At 37.5% G+C, this 18106-nt stretch overlaps 1 protein-coding gene across 2 annotated transcripts in view; it reads left to right on the top strand.

Annotated features, from left to right (window-relative positions):
• Positions 1–18106, top strand: part of LOC136736253 (metabotropic glutamate receptor 2-like) — a 46248-nt gene that overhangs the window by 15398 nt on the left and 12744 nt on the right. For both annotated transcript variants that reach the window (XM_066698100.1, XM_066698101.1), the window contains exon 2: positions 5716–6334. In XM_066698100.1, the coding sequence (XP_066554197.1) occupies positions 5846–6334 (489 nt within the window). In that variant the 5' untranslated portion in view covers positions 5716–5845. The remainder of the gene's footprint in view (positions 1–5715; positions 6335–18106) is intronic.

The raw sequence follows: 18106 nt of genomic DNA, 5'->3' as shown, positions 1-18106 counted from the left end.
CTCAATATAACAAACAGTTTGGATAGTCCACCCCCTCACTCCTTTCTGTCCTGCCCTCCCTCCTCTAAACCAGTTCATGTGTCTCTGCTCTCCACACAACTGTCTCAGAAAGGACTGTAATTAGGCATAGATTTCTTTACATGCTGTCTGGCTGGTGGCCAAACGGTTTAACACCGCCAATTAACGCCGGCATCAGGAAACTTTGCTAACATCCCCCTGGGAGCACAACTGACAGGGAGAGCCGGTGGGGTGGGGGTGAGGTAGAGGGGGGTGGGGGGGTGTTGTTGGGGGGAAACAACACCTTTCAATAAATTGTAGTTAAATGTAATGTTAATGCATTACAGAATTTGCTATTCCATCAATTAAAGGTGGTGACTAGCCATATTGCTTTACCTATCTTTTATGGACTCTTTGATTATTATTTTTTTCTCCATTTATGTTGTGAATTCCTGTTTTATGTTTTTGTTTTGTATCATTTTATATTCTGAAATTGTTGATTTGAAACTGGTTACACTTGCTACCTGCAGGGGAGCCCAGGTGATACAACTGGATTTTGTTTGTACAACTAAAAAGACATCACACCTGGTGGCATTGTTTTTTAGAACACCGATGTGAAGAAGTGACTAAAAGTATTGATTAACCTAGGCACTTCATAATATTTTCTTATTCATACACCATATTGTACCATAGGATATTGTACCTAGTTTATTAAGACATCTCTGTGTGAGAGACAGCTTTTTGGAGGTTGAAAAATAATACAAATTTTATGATGACCATTTCAAACAATGAAATATCCCCTATTTAGTGCAGTGATTAATTTATGAATGAACATTTAGCTTTGTGTAAAGACATGAGAGAGAGACATCCCTCTGCTGGAAGTTCCTGTGAATGTCATGCAAAACTCACCTTTATTGTGTTTGATGAGGGCAAGGAGAACAAGGATAAGGATAGGGGCAGAATCAAAAAGAATTAATACATTTCTACTTTGAAAGCTCAGTTGTAACACCAATTGCTTGCCTCCCCCCTCAGTATAATGCCTAAAAATAAGAAACACATGTTTTATATATCTAGCGGCATGTAGCTCATTTGACAGTAGTCAGTGTTAAAAAATGATGGGAAAACGTAGGTTTCTAGAGCAGAGATAAACTCCAGAAATCCATGCCACTATATTGGTGTGAATACATCACATTGTAACATGCAAAGGAGCTCAGTTGTTGATAAAGCCACCACCTGGGATTTCAGATTGGTACACATGTCCTTTCTTGTCTCTCTCCCAGTTTCCATCTTGCTGGGTAGGTTTCCATGGAAACAAAGAGTAGAAAGGGATACCTAATGAGTGAAAGAATCTGTTTTATTTTTGTATGTATTTCTCTCCCTCTCTAAAAGAACATAGGAGTGAATGCCATGTAAAGATACAATAATGAGAGTGTTATTTAACCCATCAATTGTAATACTTAAGGGTTCGACATGTAGATACTGAAAGTTCCTTTAAGAAGGCAGCAGGATATAAAAATCACAAAATTGAACAAATCACTGGAAACAATTCAATGTCACTTTCATTGGGCCTTTGATCAAATTTGTATTTCTTATGGGAGACATCAAAAACGTCCCTATCGGAAAACATATCAGTTCTTGTATATGTTTAGCAGTGCTGGCTCTTGTCAAAATTGCCTATTTTTAACCAAGGATATAAGGGAGGGAGGTTAATGGATTCTCTTCATGCGTTAACAGTTGTTTTTCATGCCAGTGTGAATAAGATTCAGCAGTGACATTTTGCTCACCTGCCTTCAATCTCCCTTTGTCACCTGGTTGCTGTGGCCACTAGGTGAATAGGCATGGTCAAAGGCGGAGAAAACCAACCAAACAAACAAACAAACAACAAATCTATAAAGGCTTTTAAATAAAATGGCATAGTGTGTTTCTTGCTGGAGATGTTATCGTGATGACTTAAATCACAAACGTTCAGAAACCATTCTGCCGAGGATGTGATGAATGTAATTGTGAGCAGATAATCATCATTCTGCATGTATGGCCTTTCGGGAAAATGCCTCAGGTCTGAACTTGCGAGTGTCTAATAGGAACTTTGTTGTTGAGTGATTAAAAACAATGCAGTTCATCTGCGGTGGCTGCCAACGCAACAAATCCCATTGATAAATAATTGACAGCAGTCTGTATTTAACAAGCTCCCACACAGTTATGTGGAACTGCCTGGAGTCTGACGAGTCCCTCGTTTACATGCTGGAGGAGTACGCGCTGTCCACACAGCAGCGGCATTATTCTTTTTTTAATGAAAAATGTATATATTTATTATTCATTCTTTATCTCCTGGTGATGCAATTAGTTACAATTCAAGCTGTGTTAGTAACCCTGCTTCACTTACAGAGGTAAGAGACCTCCAGTGATATTTACTCAATAAAGATGCCAGCAAATTATATCAGTATGCAATTAAGGGAGTAATTAATTAACTAGCTGGGGAATTGTACATGCCGGCCTGCTAGAAATTTGGACAATCCGCCCGCAGAAAATGATACCACTAATGTGGATTATATACGGCATCCTTGGGGATGATGGACAGCTACTTCCTTGTTCTTCTTTTGGTTGTGAAGTGGCCAGATGTGACACTGGAGGAAAAATATTATTATTAATAAGGAAGGCAATGTATTCTATCTCTATGCATCACAGTGGTTGTCAGTGAGTCTGTAGAAGCATGAATATGGATTTATTTTTCTGGGTGGGGGGTCCCTTTCCTTGCTGAATTTATTGTAACTGTTGTATTTAGTACTGTTGGACAAATACATATGCGTATGTATACAAAAATTCATAACTATGCATATAACCTCAGTGGAACAAGAAACATTGGTGTGACCTTTTCAAATGTTTGTTTCCCAAAACAGTAATTTATTTTCATTCTTACTTCCCTGGTGATGCTCTGCCAGGCCTGTACTGCTCGGATCATGAGCAGTTCTTTCCCTTCTCCATACTCTTCATAGTCATTCTGGATCATGTTGATCTTTGTCTCATCTGTCCATAGGATGTTGTTCCAGAACTGTACAGGGTTCTTTAGATGTTTTTTTAGCAAACTATAATCTGGTCTTCCTGTTTCCTGTTTACATCTTGTGGTAAACCCTCTGTATTTACTCTGGTGAAGTCTTCTCTTGATTGTTGACTGACACAGATACGCCTACCTCCTGGAGGGTGTTCTTGATCTGGCCAGCTGTTGTGAACGGGTTTTTCTTCACCAGGGAAAGAATTTTTGAGAATTGTTTTCCGTGGTCTTCCTGGCCTTTTGGTGTTCCTGAGCTCACCAGTGCAATCTTTCTTTTTAAGGATGTACCAAATACTTGATTTGGCCACACCTAATGGTTTTGCTATCTCTCTGATTGGTTTATTTTGGCAAAACCCTGAAAGAACAAACAGGAACTAAAGACAGCTGCAGAACAGGCCTGTATGTGCCCTAATCTGTTAATAGAAAAACAAACTTATCATATCTCTCTAGAAAGGAACAGAAAGAGTCATAAAATAAAAGTGCCATTATGATAGTGTGTCTCAGATAATATTTTTTTGAGGATTACCATGTCAGACTTATATTTAAGGTTAATGCAGAATTCATTGGTGGAACCGAAATATAATTGATGGCAATACTATGATCTCTGTTGCAAACCAATTTTCCACCCTGTTTTGCACTATGGAAGAGCACACAGTGATGTGTGTTTGCGTAGTTGTGTTGATCTTTGTTTTAGCAAGCAACTGAATTTAGATTCAGACCATCAGAGCGATCTGAAGTGGAAGTGTCAGGGATTCCTGCTTCAGGGTAATCTTCATGGCGTTCTCCTGGTTTGTCTGCATCATTGGTTTTGACATTGTATTCTGCGGGGAGTCCAGTGTGTACAATAACCACAGACATGAGTTGAATGATAGACCGCCTCCACAAGGTTGCAGTAAAAAAAAAATAGAAGTTAATGCATTTAATTGAAACGGAAACCTTCATATAAGTTTGTATAATGTTGTAATCCACTCTTCACAGTGTCTAAATAATAAGCTTGCAACAATTTTGCAATGTGGATTTCAACCATTGACCTACAATTCCAATTCACGTAGGAGGATATCCCCTGCCTTCTGAAAGTGAAATATTTATGAAACTTGCATCATCATCACAATTATTATCAACGTTTGTCAATCCACTACTATATGTATAGATATATAGATAGATGGATGGATAGATACACATACATACACCCAACTGTGAATCTATACATTTTGCATTAATTTTTACTCAGATTGAACTAATTTGGTTGCACTTTAGAACAGTGTCAGAAAAGCTGAGACATAATAATGTATTGTTTTCTTGATAATGCATACACATTTTTATTTAGTTCATTTACACTATCTAACCTGAAACAGCCCCTACATTCAGTCACAAATGATACAACTGAGCTACGATATTTAAATTACAGAAACACGTCAAAAATAATGTATCAGTTGAGCTTAATTTTTCGGTGACTGGTGTATCGACACATAAGTAATTAATGGCATATGTCTGAGTCAATACACTCAGTCGGGTCTGAGGAAACTGCTGTTACAGAATGCTGAACATGAAGGTACCTGATAAACTACCTTAGTTGTAATGCAAGAAAGGATGTAACCTATCACTGCTTTTTGGTGTGTGACAGACAGACCCTTGGCTATTTGTATACCAAGGAACAAGCCAAAGAAGCACTGAGAATTGAAGTCCTTTAAGATGCATTGTTAAATTCAAAAATGCCTCAGGTATCCTGACAGATCGCGGCAGATAACAAAATCCTATAATCATGTTCTTCATCTGTCTTATTATAATTCTTAAATTCTGAAAAGTGTATTACTATCAAGAAAGGATAATTTTAATCGTGAAAGCTCACAATATCTAGCAAAAACCGACAGTGTGAAAAGAACATTATAAACAAACAGCAACATTAAATTACAGTCTCATGCCTTTGAAATTGCTTGCTTCTTTTTTTAATGATTATTTAAAAAAAAGCTTTTGCCTATAATTATCTTCCCAATATATGTTTGTGACAGCATTGCAATTTACATGAAACCCCCCCTTGCCCCCTGGTGTGCAGAGGAACAGTAATGTTCTATGAATAGTGTGCCAAGAAGTAAAAAAATAAACAGTAACAACACCGAAAAAAAAAGACATAAAATAGCAGAGAAATGAATTTGAGAAAGCAGACAATAACTTAATCTAACGGATATCTTGGGGAAGAAGCAGCGGATCCAGAGATGATTGGGCTGTGAGTTCAGGCATTTGCTGACCTGCAATAAAAAAGAGAACGACAGTCAACAAGCTACGTATCAAAAGGTGATGAAAGCACTCATTCTGCCAGATGTGCTTCTTTATTACTGATCAGCTCTGGTGAGTGATGCCGATGTAGTTCTTGAATGCTGTTATTTGATTTGGGCAGCAAAAGAGATAAACATACTTTGAAAAGTATTATCATCACAAGTAATAATTGTATTGTCATTATAATAAAAAACAGATTCCACTTAAACTCCCACCAGTTTATAGCACTGCAACCTATTTAACTCAGCAGCTTGTTCTTCATATTAATGATCTTTGGGTTGAAAATCTTGCCTGTTCAATTTGCATGTACGTGGATATTTCAGTCAATGGGTACGATTGCTTTACTGGACTGTACAACATGCAATCACGCAGCTGCTGTTTCTCCTTGCTCCTAGGTCGCAGGATCAAAAGATGCCCCCTTTGCTGCAGAAAGTGGATTACATTCTGATAAAAAGATTGAGCCTTTAAAACTTGGCAGTGCTTCTGCTCAAGACACTAAGAAAGAAACCCTAGTTTGCCTGCCACATGAAGAACGTGAGGTTCAAAATGGGGGTCTCCTGTATTCTACGCCTCCTGCTTCTTCACATCCTGGTGCAGGTGGCGCTGCCCACCTCCAGTTACAACACAGGCACCAAGCGGGAGATTACTGTTGAGGGGGACCTTGTGATTGGAGGGCTCTTCCCTGTCCACGAGAAAGGAGAAGGGATGGAAGACTGTGGGAAGATAAATGAGCAGCGAGGAATCCAGCGCCTAGAGGCCATGCTTCTGGCTTTGGATGAGATCAACAATGACAGTAAGCTTTTGCCTGGCATCAAGCTTGGTGCCCACATCCTGGACACCTGCTCCAAAGACACCTACGCCCTAGAACAGTCCCTGGAGTTCGTGCGAGCCTCCCTGACCAAAGTAGATGAGACGGAGTACATTTGTCCTGATGGCTCGTATGCTGTTCATGATGACTTCCCTTTGGCTATCTCTGGGGTCATCGGTGGCTCTTACAGTGATGTGTCCATACAGGTATGAAGTTGACAGTTATTATATTTTCCCTTATTAGTGTTGTTACTGCTTGTCCTTTTCTCTTTTTCATTGTGGTCGTATTAATTTATTCCTGGATAGGTTATCTTTATATACTTGGGCTCACCCTTAGGACACAATCCTGTTAGACTAGATATGTGGTGATGCTAATTGACTCCTTTATGTAATGGCTGGGCTATATCCCAGACTAAATCTCAACATTTGAAAGCTTAAAGGAGACAAAATTGCTCCTAGATAAGTACTAAATTTGACTTGTATTTAACAGAAGTGTAGGAGATATCCAAATTGTAATAGGTATCGTTGGAGGCTGTGAATGGTCCTATGTAGTGATCAGAACAATTTGGAATTGATGTGTATTTTTGAATAGACCTTTATTTGAACAAGTGTATGACTGTTTCATAGAAACAGGCAGGGTGCGTATCAAAGAGGTTCCTGGTTCTGTATTTTATGTCTGGGAAGTATTTGATTACTCCTAATCTTCATCTTGTTTCTGCTGTGGTCTTCATATTTAACACATCTACATCCCACATTGTGCATCTAAGAAAAATCAATTGAAGAGTGTCCTAATAGTCCTGTTGCACTAATACAGTATTTAATGAAATCAAGTAATTGGAAAATGTAGTATCATTGGCTAAACATACAAATTGTCTGCAGAATTGCTGAAAATAAACTAGCTGTATATTCTGGCAAACTTGCTCTTCAATCAATATTTTCTTGACACCCCAGGCAGTCAATTAGTGACACATGGTCAATTTTATTGTCAATCTGGGTTGCCAAGAATAATTTGCTTAAAAAAATGTTAGTTTATCACTGGTCTAAGAGGGTAAAAAAAACAAGCTCTTCATAGAAACATTAAGTGGCTCTTACAACAATAGTGCAACTTTTTAAAATGACTAAATTCGAAGTGATATTTTGATCGTAGTTTAAGTAACACAGTGAGATTGTAAGACTAATACCTACACATTTACTCCTCTATGATATGCTACAATTTGAGAATGCTTTCCTTAAAACATTAAACCAGGACAAATTTAACAAATGTAAGGATGTTACAGATGTGTTCCAAAAGAAAATACAATTAAAAAGGGACAAAATCACAGCATACCAAGTGAAAGTGACAGTGATATTAGCTTTAACATGGAGCAGGTTTTCAAAATGATTTGAAGAAAACACTCGATAACAATTAAAACTTCTCCAGTGTAATTAGTCCCATATGGCCCATTATGTGGTTGTTTCCTCATCAACTTGCAATTCATCATTAATTCCTGCATATTTTAAGTGCCGCTACCTAGCTTTTAAATCTCAAGGTTTCAAGCAAACAGGGCCCATGAATACGCAATGATACTGCATGGGACCATGAAGAGATTTAAATGATCCTTTGAATTATCTGTTTTTCTTTGATGTTGTCATATTGTGCACAAGAGTACTGTTTTAAAATGCCCTTTATCTTTGCCGGAGTTATTTCAGAAGAGTAGTGTCACATAACTTGTCACACTTACAGCTACAGTGAGGGAAAAAAGTATTTGATCCCCTGCTGATTTTGTACGTTTGCCCACTGACAAAGAAATGATCAGTCTATAATTTTAATGGTAGGTGTATTTTAACAGTGAGAGACAGAATAACAACAAAAAAAATCCAGAAAAACGCATTTCAAAAAAGTTATACATTGATTTGCATGTTAATGAGGGAAATAAGTATTTGATCCCCTATCAATCAGCAAGATTTCTGGCTCCCAGGTGTCTTTTATACAGGTAACGATCTGAGATTAGGAGCACTCTCTTAAAGGGAGTGCTCCTAATCTCAGCTCGTTACCTGTATAAAAGACACCTGTCCACAGAAGCAATCAATCAATCAGATTCCAAACTCTCCACCATGGCCAAGACCAAAGAGCTGTCCAAGGATGTCAGGGACAAGATTGTAGACCTACACAAGGCTGGAATGGGCTACAAGACCATCGCCAAGCAGCTTGGTGAGAAGGTGACAACAGTTGGTGCGATTATTCGCAAATGGAAGAAACACAAAATAACTGTCAGTCTCCCTCGGTCTGGGGCTCCATGCAAGATCTCACCTCATGGAGTTTCAATGATCATGAGAACGGTGAGGAATCAGCCCAGAACTACACGGGAGGATCTTGTTAATGATCTCAAGGCAGCTGGGACCACAGTCACCAAGAAAACAATGGGTAACACACTACACCGTGAAGGACTGAAATCCTGCAGCGCCCGCAAGGTCCCCCTGCTCAAGAAAGCACATGTACAGGCCGGTCTGAAGTTTGCCAATGAACATCTGAATGATTCAGAGGAGAACTGGGTGAAAGTGTTGTGGTCAGATGAGACCAAAATCAAGCTCTTTGATATCAACTCAACTCGCCATGTTTGGAGGAGGAGGAATGACCCCAAGAACACCATCCCCACCGTCAAACATGGAGGTGGAAACATTATGCTTTGGGGGTGTTTTTCTGCTAAGGGGACAGGACAACTGCACCGCATCAAAGGGACGATGGACGGGGCCATGTACAGTCAAATCTTGGGTGAGAACCTCCTTCCCTCAGCCAGGGCATTGAAAATGGGTCGTGGATGGGTATTCCAGCATGACAATGACCCAAAACACACAGCCAAGGCAACAAAGGAGTGGCTCAAGAAGAAGCACATTAAGGTCCTGGAGTGGCCTAGCCAGTCTCCAGACCTTAATCCCATAGAAAATCTGTGGAGGGAGCTGAAGGTTCGAGTTGCCAAACGTCAGCCTCGAAACCTTGAAGAGGATCTGCAAAGAGGAGTGGGACAAAATCCCTCCTGAGATGTGTGCAAACCTGGTGGCCAACTACAAGAAACGTCTGACCTCTGTGATTGCCAACAAGGGTTTTGCCACCAAGTACTATGTCGCAGGGGTCAAATACTTATTTCACTCATTAACATGCAAATCAATTTATAACTTTTTTGAAATGCATTTTTCTGGATTTTTTTGTTGTTATTCTGTCTCTCACTGTTAAAATACACCTACCATTAAAATTATAGACTGATATTTTCTTTGTCAGTGGGCAAACGTACAAAATCAGCAGGGGATCAAATACTTTTTCCCCCACTGTATATTGGAGCTTTTGGATTCAAAATATAGGCTGTCAGCCATGAGATCCTTGTTTAAACTCATAGCTTGATTTATTACTGTTTGCAGGAGCCTCTCATCAAGATCATTTTCACTGGCCTGTTTCACAACCCCCTTCCAAACCAAGAAATTCAAAACTTAAAAAGCAATTAGGGATCCGAATTAATATCAAACTGCACTGTGTCTGGATCAGAACTATATTTTGTAATGGGAACCATGACAGTTAATATGGTCATAGGCTCTCTTCACACAAGCATAAAAAGTTACAGGGGAACTCAACTAGTTGTGATTGTTTAAAGGTATTACTTTTTTAAGGGTGTAACATAAGACCTGAGTGAAAATGATGACATGAGGTATATCTGTGTTAGATCAAAAGACGTTAAATACAGGTTCCAGGGTTATTTCAACTGTTAAAATTTCTTCTTCTTAATTGTTGTAAAACATCTTCCACACAGTTGGAAATGTGTGTTGGTTTCTTTGACCATGAAGAGATATTGGATTCCAAGTGCATTGCCCCCCCACAAGTGCTTCACATGGGAGTAAGGTGGCATTTACGAAGCATGCCGAAAAGACAATTCTAAATGTCACGGGCTTTTAATACTCTAAATTACAATACTTCTGCCATTTGTCTTCCACCCTCAGACAGAGCTTCTTATCCATCCACTGCCTTAATTTTAATGCAAAGACAGTTTATCCTCCTGTGTTGAGACTAAGAACATATGGGTTTGCGATCTCATTAGACAGGGATTTCATGACGACCAGTCTCCCGGGTATCCTAAATTCATTGCTTCGTTCTCACCTTTCTATCTCAGCTGCAGTACTTATACACTGTTTCGTTGAGGTTAATCTGTTTGCATGAATAATGTATCAGCTCGAAATATAGCATTATAATCCAGGTGTGCTGGAAATTATGAATTAGGTTTGGCTTGTAGGGGCTGATGTCACCACCATTTGGTGCCTTCAAATTCGTTGTAGGCACCGATTAATGTGCTACTTCATGTTTAATTACACTGGAATTACAGACGTTTGTTTAAAGTATTACTGTGATGAGTGCATTAATATTAATTATTTGCATTGTGTAATGGACCCTTAAAATAGGCAATTCATTTCAAATTAAATGCAGTGTGCATCACTATGTATATTGCATATTGCAAATTAATTGAAAGATTTAAACAAACTGCTTTTAAATACCAAAACAAGAGTGTACATTTTGGGTGTTGTGATAATCATTGATGTGGCAGAGCTATTCATTCAAGATTAAATACAATCCACAGTTTTGAATCTATACCCTATGTGTGATGCCAAGGACAATGTATCTTTCTCTCTCTGTATCACTGGTGTGCAGCAAAGCATTGAGGATATTATAAGGGCAGGGGGTAATTTAGGTAAAAATCTGTTGACAAAATGTGTATTACTGATAAAAAGGAAACATTTGTGGGCTATAGAATCAGGTGGGTAGGAATTTAAGCTCACCTGACCTCCCTCCATTCATGTCACTGCTTGGGCAATCACCTCAAGGAGACAGCAGTGGAACCAAGGATGTACACAGCCTAGAAATGCTGCTTTTAACTGAATTCACAGCATACTTGTGCATTACAACAAAAGTGCATTAATTGATATTGCCACAGAAAGAGATGTTGCTCCCCTTACAGAATCTTGCCAAGGCTTTCACTAAATTATTTTTTAATTACAATTAACTGTCTGATTTTGGCAACTGACTATGGCGATAGAATAGTCCTCAGCCCAGCTTGAGTTGTGTTAATAGGTATAGCTTAATGGAGCTACAGGTGGTGCCGTGCATTCATGTGCTTGGCTTTTGTATATCTGGAGGAGAACAATGTGTCACAAAATTTGGCATCACTAGTCACTCAATTTTACAAAGAGGAATTTCTGTCACAGGCTAGGCATTCTAAAAGAGTGCTGATTACCAGCTGGTACATTCACTTAATACATCATTAAAATGGATATTCTTGCTTGAATTTAAAACATAATAATACAGTACTGAATAGTAAGGGAAAAGGGCAATACAAACTATTTTAGTATAAGTATGTTATCCAGACAGATATCAGTTCACACAGCAAGGTATCTATATGGTTAAATACCTGTGTGGACAAATCCTCTTTAAGAGAAGCTGTAATATCTGGTAATTAATTATTATAAAGTTACTAACACTTAATAAACAGATTCATATTTTACAGTCACATATAAAAGAAAATGAATGTAAATATAAGCCAATAATCAAGTATTTTTATTCCATCTCTTTTATAATATATTAGGTAATGAAAGTTCTCATGTTTGCATTCCCAAGTCAGATTGATTTACAGCTGTTTATAACTACATTAATACTGCTTGAGGATCTTGCTGTTCACCCTCTATTAACAGTAAATAGGTTGTTTATTAACTGTGATTATATTACCTAATGACAAGTTTTACAGAACATTTCCCCAGTTCATCAGAGATACATTGTTGGTCTATTTTGGTCTTTTGATAAAAGCAATTCTATGAAGAAATGTTCTATTGCATAGGTTTTTGGAGAAACCTTGAAGTTTATGTGTAATTTGTAACATAAAGTACTACTACTCCTTTCCAGAAGACAGAGGTTTTTAAGGCAGCCCTGGAGTAATGTGTGCATTTATAATTTTAAGGAGGTAAACATGGCTAATCTTATAGAGGCTGGTAAATGCATAAACTCTATATTTTTTTAATGAAGACATTATAATGGGGTTTTGCCCAGATGCTTCAAATATATTTGATGTTTGCAGCAGGATCATTTCTTACAGTTTAGTTTGCCTCACATTTTAAGAATGGCTTACAGAATGGCTTTAGTGGCACTGACATACATAAACATCAAACACTTCACTGTTAATTGGAAATGGATTGTGTTCAAAATTACAGAGTGGAGTGTAGGATGCCCCAGGTCAAACTATGATGTGTTTATTCCGGGAAGTCAAGCGTTGTTTTCTTGCACCTGTGTCCATAATAAGCCATTTTTAATATTGCCATTTACATTTTGGGACTTTGCTGCTGGACCTTCATCTTGCCTAAGAAAATCTCTGACAAATAAAATATGTACAGTCAGATCAGTCATTTTGAAAAGATTACAGACGTTGACAGTTTGCCTTCAGAATATATTCCTGTGTGCCCACAAAGAAACAAAAACTCCTTTGTAATGCAAAGTTGTTGGACAAGTCTGGAAAAAGTCCACGGCAGTTTATGAAAAAACGGGGGTATGAATTAAAGCCCCTATGGTGTTTGAACATTCTTCACAGGAAGTGGGAAAAAAGACTCTCTCAAGCAGACATCAAAACCACACTGCTTAATATGCGGTGTGTTTAAGCCCCTTCTGAACTTGTTATTTTAAGCTGAAAGTTTTAGCACATTTACAAAACACATTGCTGTTCACTAATTAATGATGAGGAATGTCATCCTGAGGTGAAGTTAGTCTTGTGAAGAGGAATGGTTGTTTCAAGTCAGCCACAACATATGCACAAAATCTGTTCCTGCCAAATTATGAGTAACCCTTCGTACTTGGTTTAGATTACAGTTCTCCAGAGAAGATAAAAAGAAATCAGTATGATACCTTTCCAATATGCCCAAGACTTTGTATGCACTGTATTTAATTTGTTACCCTTAATATTGAATGAATGTGTTGATAATTATCCAATGCTTATTTATGCTGTTTGAGGATATGTGTTTTTAAAATATCAACCTTTTTTATTTAAAATTCAGTAATAACAGACTTGAAAACAAACATTTCTGCTCTTGTAGTCCCAATTCTAGGAAGCACAATACACTGCTGGGTGAATAATTAGGACTGATGGTCAGATACTGTTCTCTGGTATCCACACCTAACCAGGTCACTTTTCACCTAGTTGACCAAAGCAGGGGACAATACAAAGCAAATGAAGTCACGAGGACTGGGTTCAAGCCTATATGATCTGAAAACGGGCTGGGTTGCTTCAATTTCAATTTGGTGTTAGTGACATTGGACAAGTAAATGGCTATAATGTGCATTAACAAAATGTGTTTTACTCAGTTTGATCTGTTCTTTAATTTGCAGAGACTATACATTAGTTAAGATATATGCATTCATCTTTCCTCTTCCCTTTCCAACACTTTGTCCTCTCTTCTAATGCCAAGCACACTTACGCCCTGGATATAAATGTATTGACTGGGGGGAAATTTCCTGCACAGTGTTTCTCTGGCGGAGGCCATAGTGTATATTACTGAACATTGCCCCCAACACTTTTCCAAGATATTAAAATCATTGCTGCAGAAGCAAAATGTTGGCCCTCTGAGACCTGCAGATGGACTTTTCATGTTAAAGAATGTGGCATCGCCAATCATTTATCATTGTAGCTGACTGGGTTCAGACATTTTCATTCTTGTTTACACCACCTCTTGCTTGCACACATATATGTATTTTTTGTTTGTTTTTTTGTCATTAGTTTACTTTTACCTGTAGTGGAATTAATAGACTGATTGTGCCCGTGAAGATAATTAACATATTTTGCAAATGGTCATTAACTGAAGGATGCTAATGATTATAGTGAGCAGACTCTTCAGCTGTACAGTGGGTACATTGAGTTCTGCCGCTCTGTGGGCATTCAAGACAACAGTCAGTACAGATGTAGGCTAAACTGCACACATGCTCGCATAGATTTGTGCTTTTCCTAGTTTGTTTATATTTCTCACTTAAACCGCTATAGTGTCCAATGCAGGCTGACTCTGAGCCCCAGTGAATACCTTGTCTTGGACACTGTGGCTCCTCTTGGCCCCTTGATAAATCATTTTCACAGTATCTAAACCATTATATGTAAAACCTGCCTGAATCACAGATGTTTGATTCATGTACAATAACCTGTTTTTATCCGCAATTTTATTTACATATATATTATATAATTTCATTACATATGGATTATATATATATGTGGACAATTAATAAACAATTACAATGTTTTAAACCATTGCACAATTATAAATCCAATTGTAATTTGACATTTAATAAAACCTGTACTGATCCCCTATGTATTCCTATACTTACCTTTTGTATTAACATATTCAAAATACATTTAATTAATGTTTTTGACATGTTATTTTCCTTCGATTCAATTCAGTTGGCGATAGGAACCTACCTAATCTGGTGAAATGTGAACACTTTATTATATTAGGAGTTTTAAAACAACCTAAACATACTATAACTTCTGTATGGGGACTCAAGGCCTTTAACTATCATTAAATCAAAAGAAAAACATGTTTTAATCTATTTCTTGATATTATCTAGTTTTCAACTCACAGTGACTTGCCTATTTAATTACTTGTTATTTATTTTATAACTGTAATGATAATTGTGCTTAAACTGAGCTGTCATGTCATAGTTAGACATTTGTATTAATTTGACTGTTTATATCCCATGTTATTTTACAGTATAAAAGTACTACACAATAACTATATAGATTTTTGAAGAAGATGAAAAGAAGAAAAGAAGAAGAAGAAGATGAAAAGAAGAAGAAGAAGAAGAAGAAGAAGAAGAAGAAGAAGAAGAAGAAGAAGAAGAAGAAGAAGAAGAAGAAGAAGAAGAAGAAGAAGAACTAAGGTTAAATAATCAAATAGACTGGTCCCCTTAATATTTTTGAAGCTTTCAAATAAAAAAATAAAAATAAAAATAAAGCTGTGACAGGTCTAAAGTAGCAAGCTTAGTGCCATATCTGTTGAAATACAGTAGGCTTCCACAAGATGTGCCATCCTCCCACGGGTGTAAAGTAGTCTTTATGAAAATAATCCGCTTGATATTGAGACTTTACATGCACAAATCCCTGCCTCGTCTGCTCTCTAATTTTTAATTAAAAACCCAGTTCCTTTATTGTGAAGGAATTCCATCACATTTCTGAGAATATGACTGGGAAAGTTTTTTTTCTCTCACCATATTATATATTTCATTATACACTCACCTAAAGGATTATTAGGAACACCTGTTCAATTTCTCATTAATGCAATTATCTAACCAACCAATCACATGGCAGTTGCTTCAATGCATTTAGGGGTGTGGTCCTGGTCAAGACAATCTCCTGAACTCCAAACTGAATGTCTGAATGGGAAAGAAAGGTGATTTAAGCAATTTTGAGCGTGGCATGGTTGGTGCCAGACGGGTCGGTCTGAGTATTTCACAAATCTGCTCAGTTACTGGGATTTTCACGCTCAACCATTTCTAGGGTTTACAAAGAATGGTGTGAAAAGGGAAAAACATCCAGTATGCGGCAGTCCTGTGGGCGAAAATGCCTTGTTGATGCTAGAGGTCAGAGGAGAATGGGCCGACTGATTCAAGCTGATAGAAGAGCAACTTTGACTGAAATAACCACTCGTTACAACCGAGGTATGCAGCAAAGCATTTGTGAAGCCACAACATGTACAACCTTGAGGCGGATGGGCTACAACAGCAGAAGACCCCACCGGGTACCACTCATCTCCACTACAAATAGGAAAAAGAGGCTACAATTTGCACAAGCTCACCAAAATTGGACAGTTGAAGACTGGAAAAATGTTGCCTGGTCTGATGAGTCTCGATTTGTGTTGAGACATTCAGATGGTAGAGTCAGAATTTGGCGTAAACAGAATGAGAACATGGATCCATCATGCCTTGTTACCACTGTGCAGCCTGGTGGAGGTGGTGTAATGGTGTGGGGGATGTTTTCTTGGCACACTTTAGGCCCCTTAGTGCCAATTGGGCATCGTTTAAATGCCACGGCCTACCTGAGCATTGTTTCTGACCATGTCCATCCCTTTATGACCACCATGTACCCATCCTCTGATGGCTACTTCCAGCAGGATAATGCACCATGTCACAAAGGTGGAATCATTTCAAATTGGTTTCTTGAACATGACAATCAGTCCACTGTACTAAACTGGCCCCCACAGTCACCAGATCTCAACCCAATAGAGCATCTTTGGGATGTGGTGGAACGGGAGCTTCTTGTCCTGGATGTGCATCCCACAAATCTCCATCAACTGCAAGATGCTATCCTATCAATATGGGCCAACATTTCTAAAGAATGCTTTCAGCACCTTGTTGAATCAATGCCACGTAGAATTAAGGCAGTTCTGAAGGCGAAAGGGGGTCAAACACAGTATTAGTATGGTGTTCCTAATAATCCTTTAGGTGAGTGTATATAACCAATTATATATTTCAATACACACTACTGAACACTTAAGAAGGATATTCCACATACCAAAATATGTAAAGAGAAATGTAATTATGTTTTAACTAAACCTTTCCTCCACATTTGTAGGTATGTAAAATATCCAGACATGATAGAGTCATGGAATATGCATTATGTTAAACCCTATGCAAACAGACATCTTATAATGAGTATGCAATGGATTTAATGTAGTGAAGGAGGTATTTTCAATGTATTGGTAATGAAAATAACCAGAAATGTAGTGCAATATTTGAAAATGTAATATATTAGAATGTAGAGTTACACAAACCTCTTTATTATCTTTATCTATATTTATCAAAAATATAACATTAGAATTTGTGTAATAGTCAATATAAGGTACATGTATGTGATGTGAGTATGTGAGTAGGCACTGCTGAGGCTTTACAATGTGCTTCCTGAGGTAGAATTAAGTTTAATTGGAAATTTAGGTTTTTTTTTTTTTTTTTTTTTTTGCATAGCTATGGGTTAGCTGTCTGTAGAATGGATCCAGTCTGTAGTGTTAACACTGAAGAAGAGTTAGTTAGATACAGGATAGATATTTTTGTAGCTTCGGTGTGACCAGGTGACTTTTTATGTTTTATGTTTTTTGTTTAGTTTTATGTTACAAAATTTGTGTGCACAGTATTTTAAGTAAAATTGTCCAACATAAACATAAATTATTAATGCTACCAAGCTAATTGATTAATACACTAAAACCGAGAATGGAAGCAAGCCATAAAGATGGGAAAAATAGAATTTCCTGATGGAGCTACTCAAGATAATTAAATTATGCATTGAACAGTGTTTTGTACATTAGTTTGCACAAGATATAAAATAATGGCATGCATGTGTACATAATATTGGTTTCATAAAGTGCATTATAATTAAAAAAATGCATACTCAACACCATCTTGTTATCTAATCCATAAGGGAGCAACAATAATGTGTATTAATATTTAAGAATTTTAATTTGGTATGTATGCCTAACCAGAGGCACTGTGTAGTAATTTAACCATTGCAGTGTATAATAAGTAAGCTCTTCTTATTTGTGTTTAATTTTAGGCAGTGTGGAAGTGCAGGCAGAGTGAGCACAATGCACACCATTTTAAAATCATTAAAAACATTCATAAGTGTCAAATATTCAGGTTTTGAAAACCAATGAATCAACTGAAAAAATAGAATACCTTAAGAGTCTAAATATAGTTTCTGCTTTTTTCATTTGGGAAATAGGTTGGTCATATTACTGACAAATGAAATGTGAAATTCCTGACTGTATTTTATGTTCAATCCTTTGTACCGAGTTGCTTGTCGCTTTGGATTTATGTTAATTTAGGTCTAGACTAAATTAAAACTTTGATCTACCCACGAATCTGTACCCTAAATCAGGCCACAGTGCGTTTTCTTCTTTGGTTTTACCAGTTTTATCAAATGCAGTTTGTTCTACTATTTAGATATTTTC

Source organism: Amia ocellicauda, chromosome 3, assembly GCF_036373705.1.
Source record: "Amia ocellicauda isolate fAmiCal2 chromosome 3, fAmiCal2.hap1, whole genome shotgun sequence".
Classification (NCBI taxonomy): Eukaryota; Metazoa; Chordata; class Actinopteri; order Amiiformes; family Amiidae; genus Amia; species Amia ocellicauda.
The sequence above is the reverse complement of the archived record's forward strand: the minus strand, read 5'-3'. Positions and strand labels throughout refer to the sequence as shown.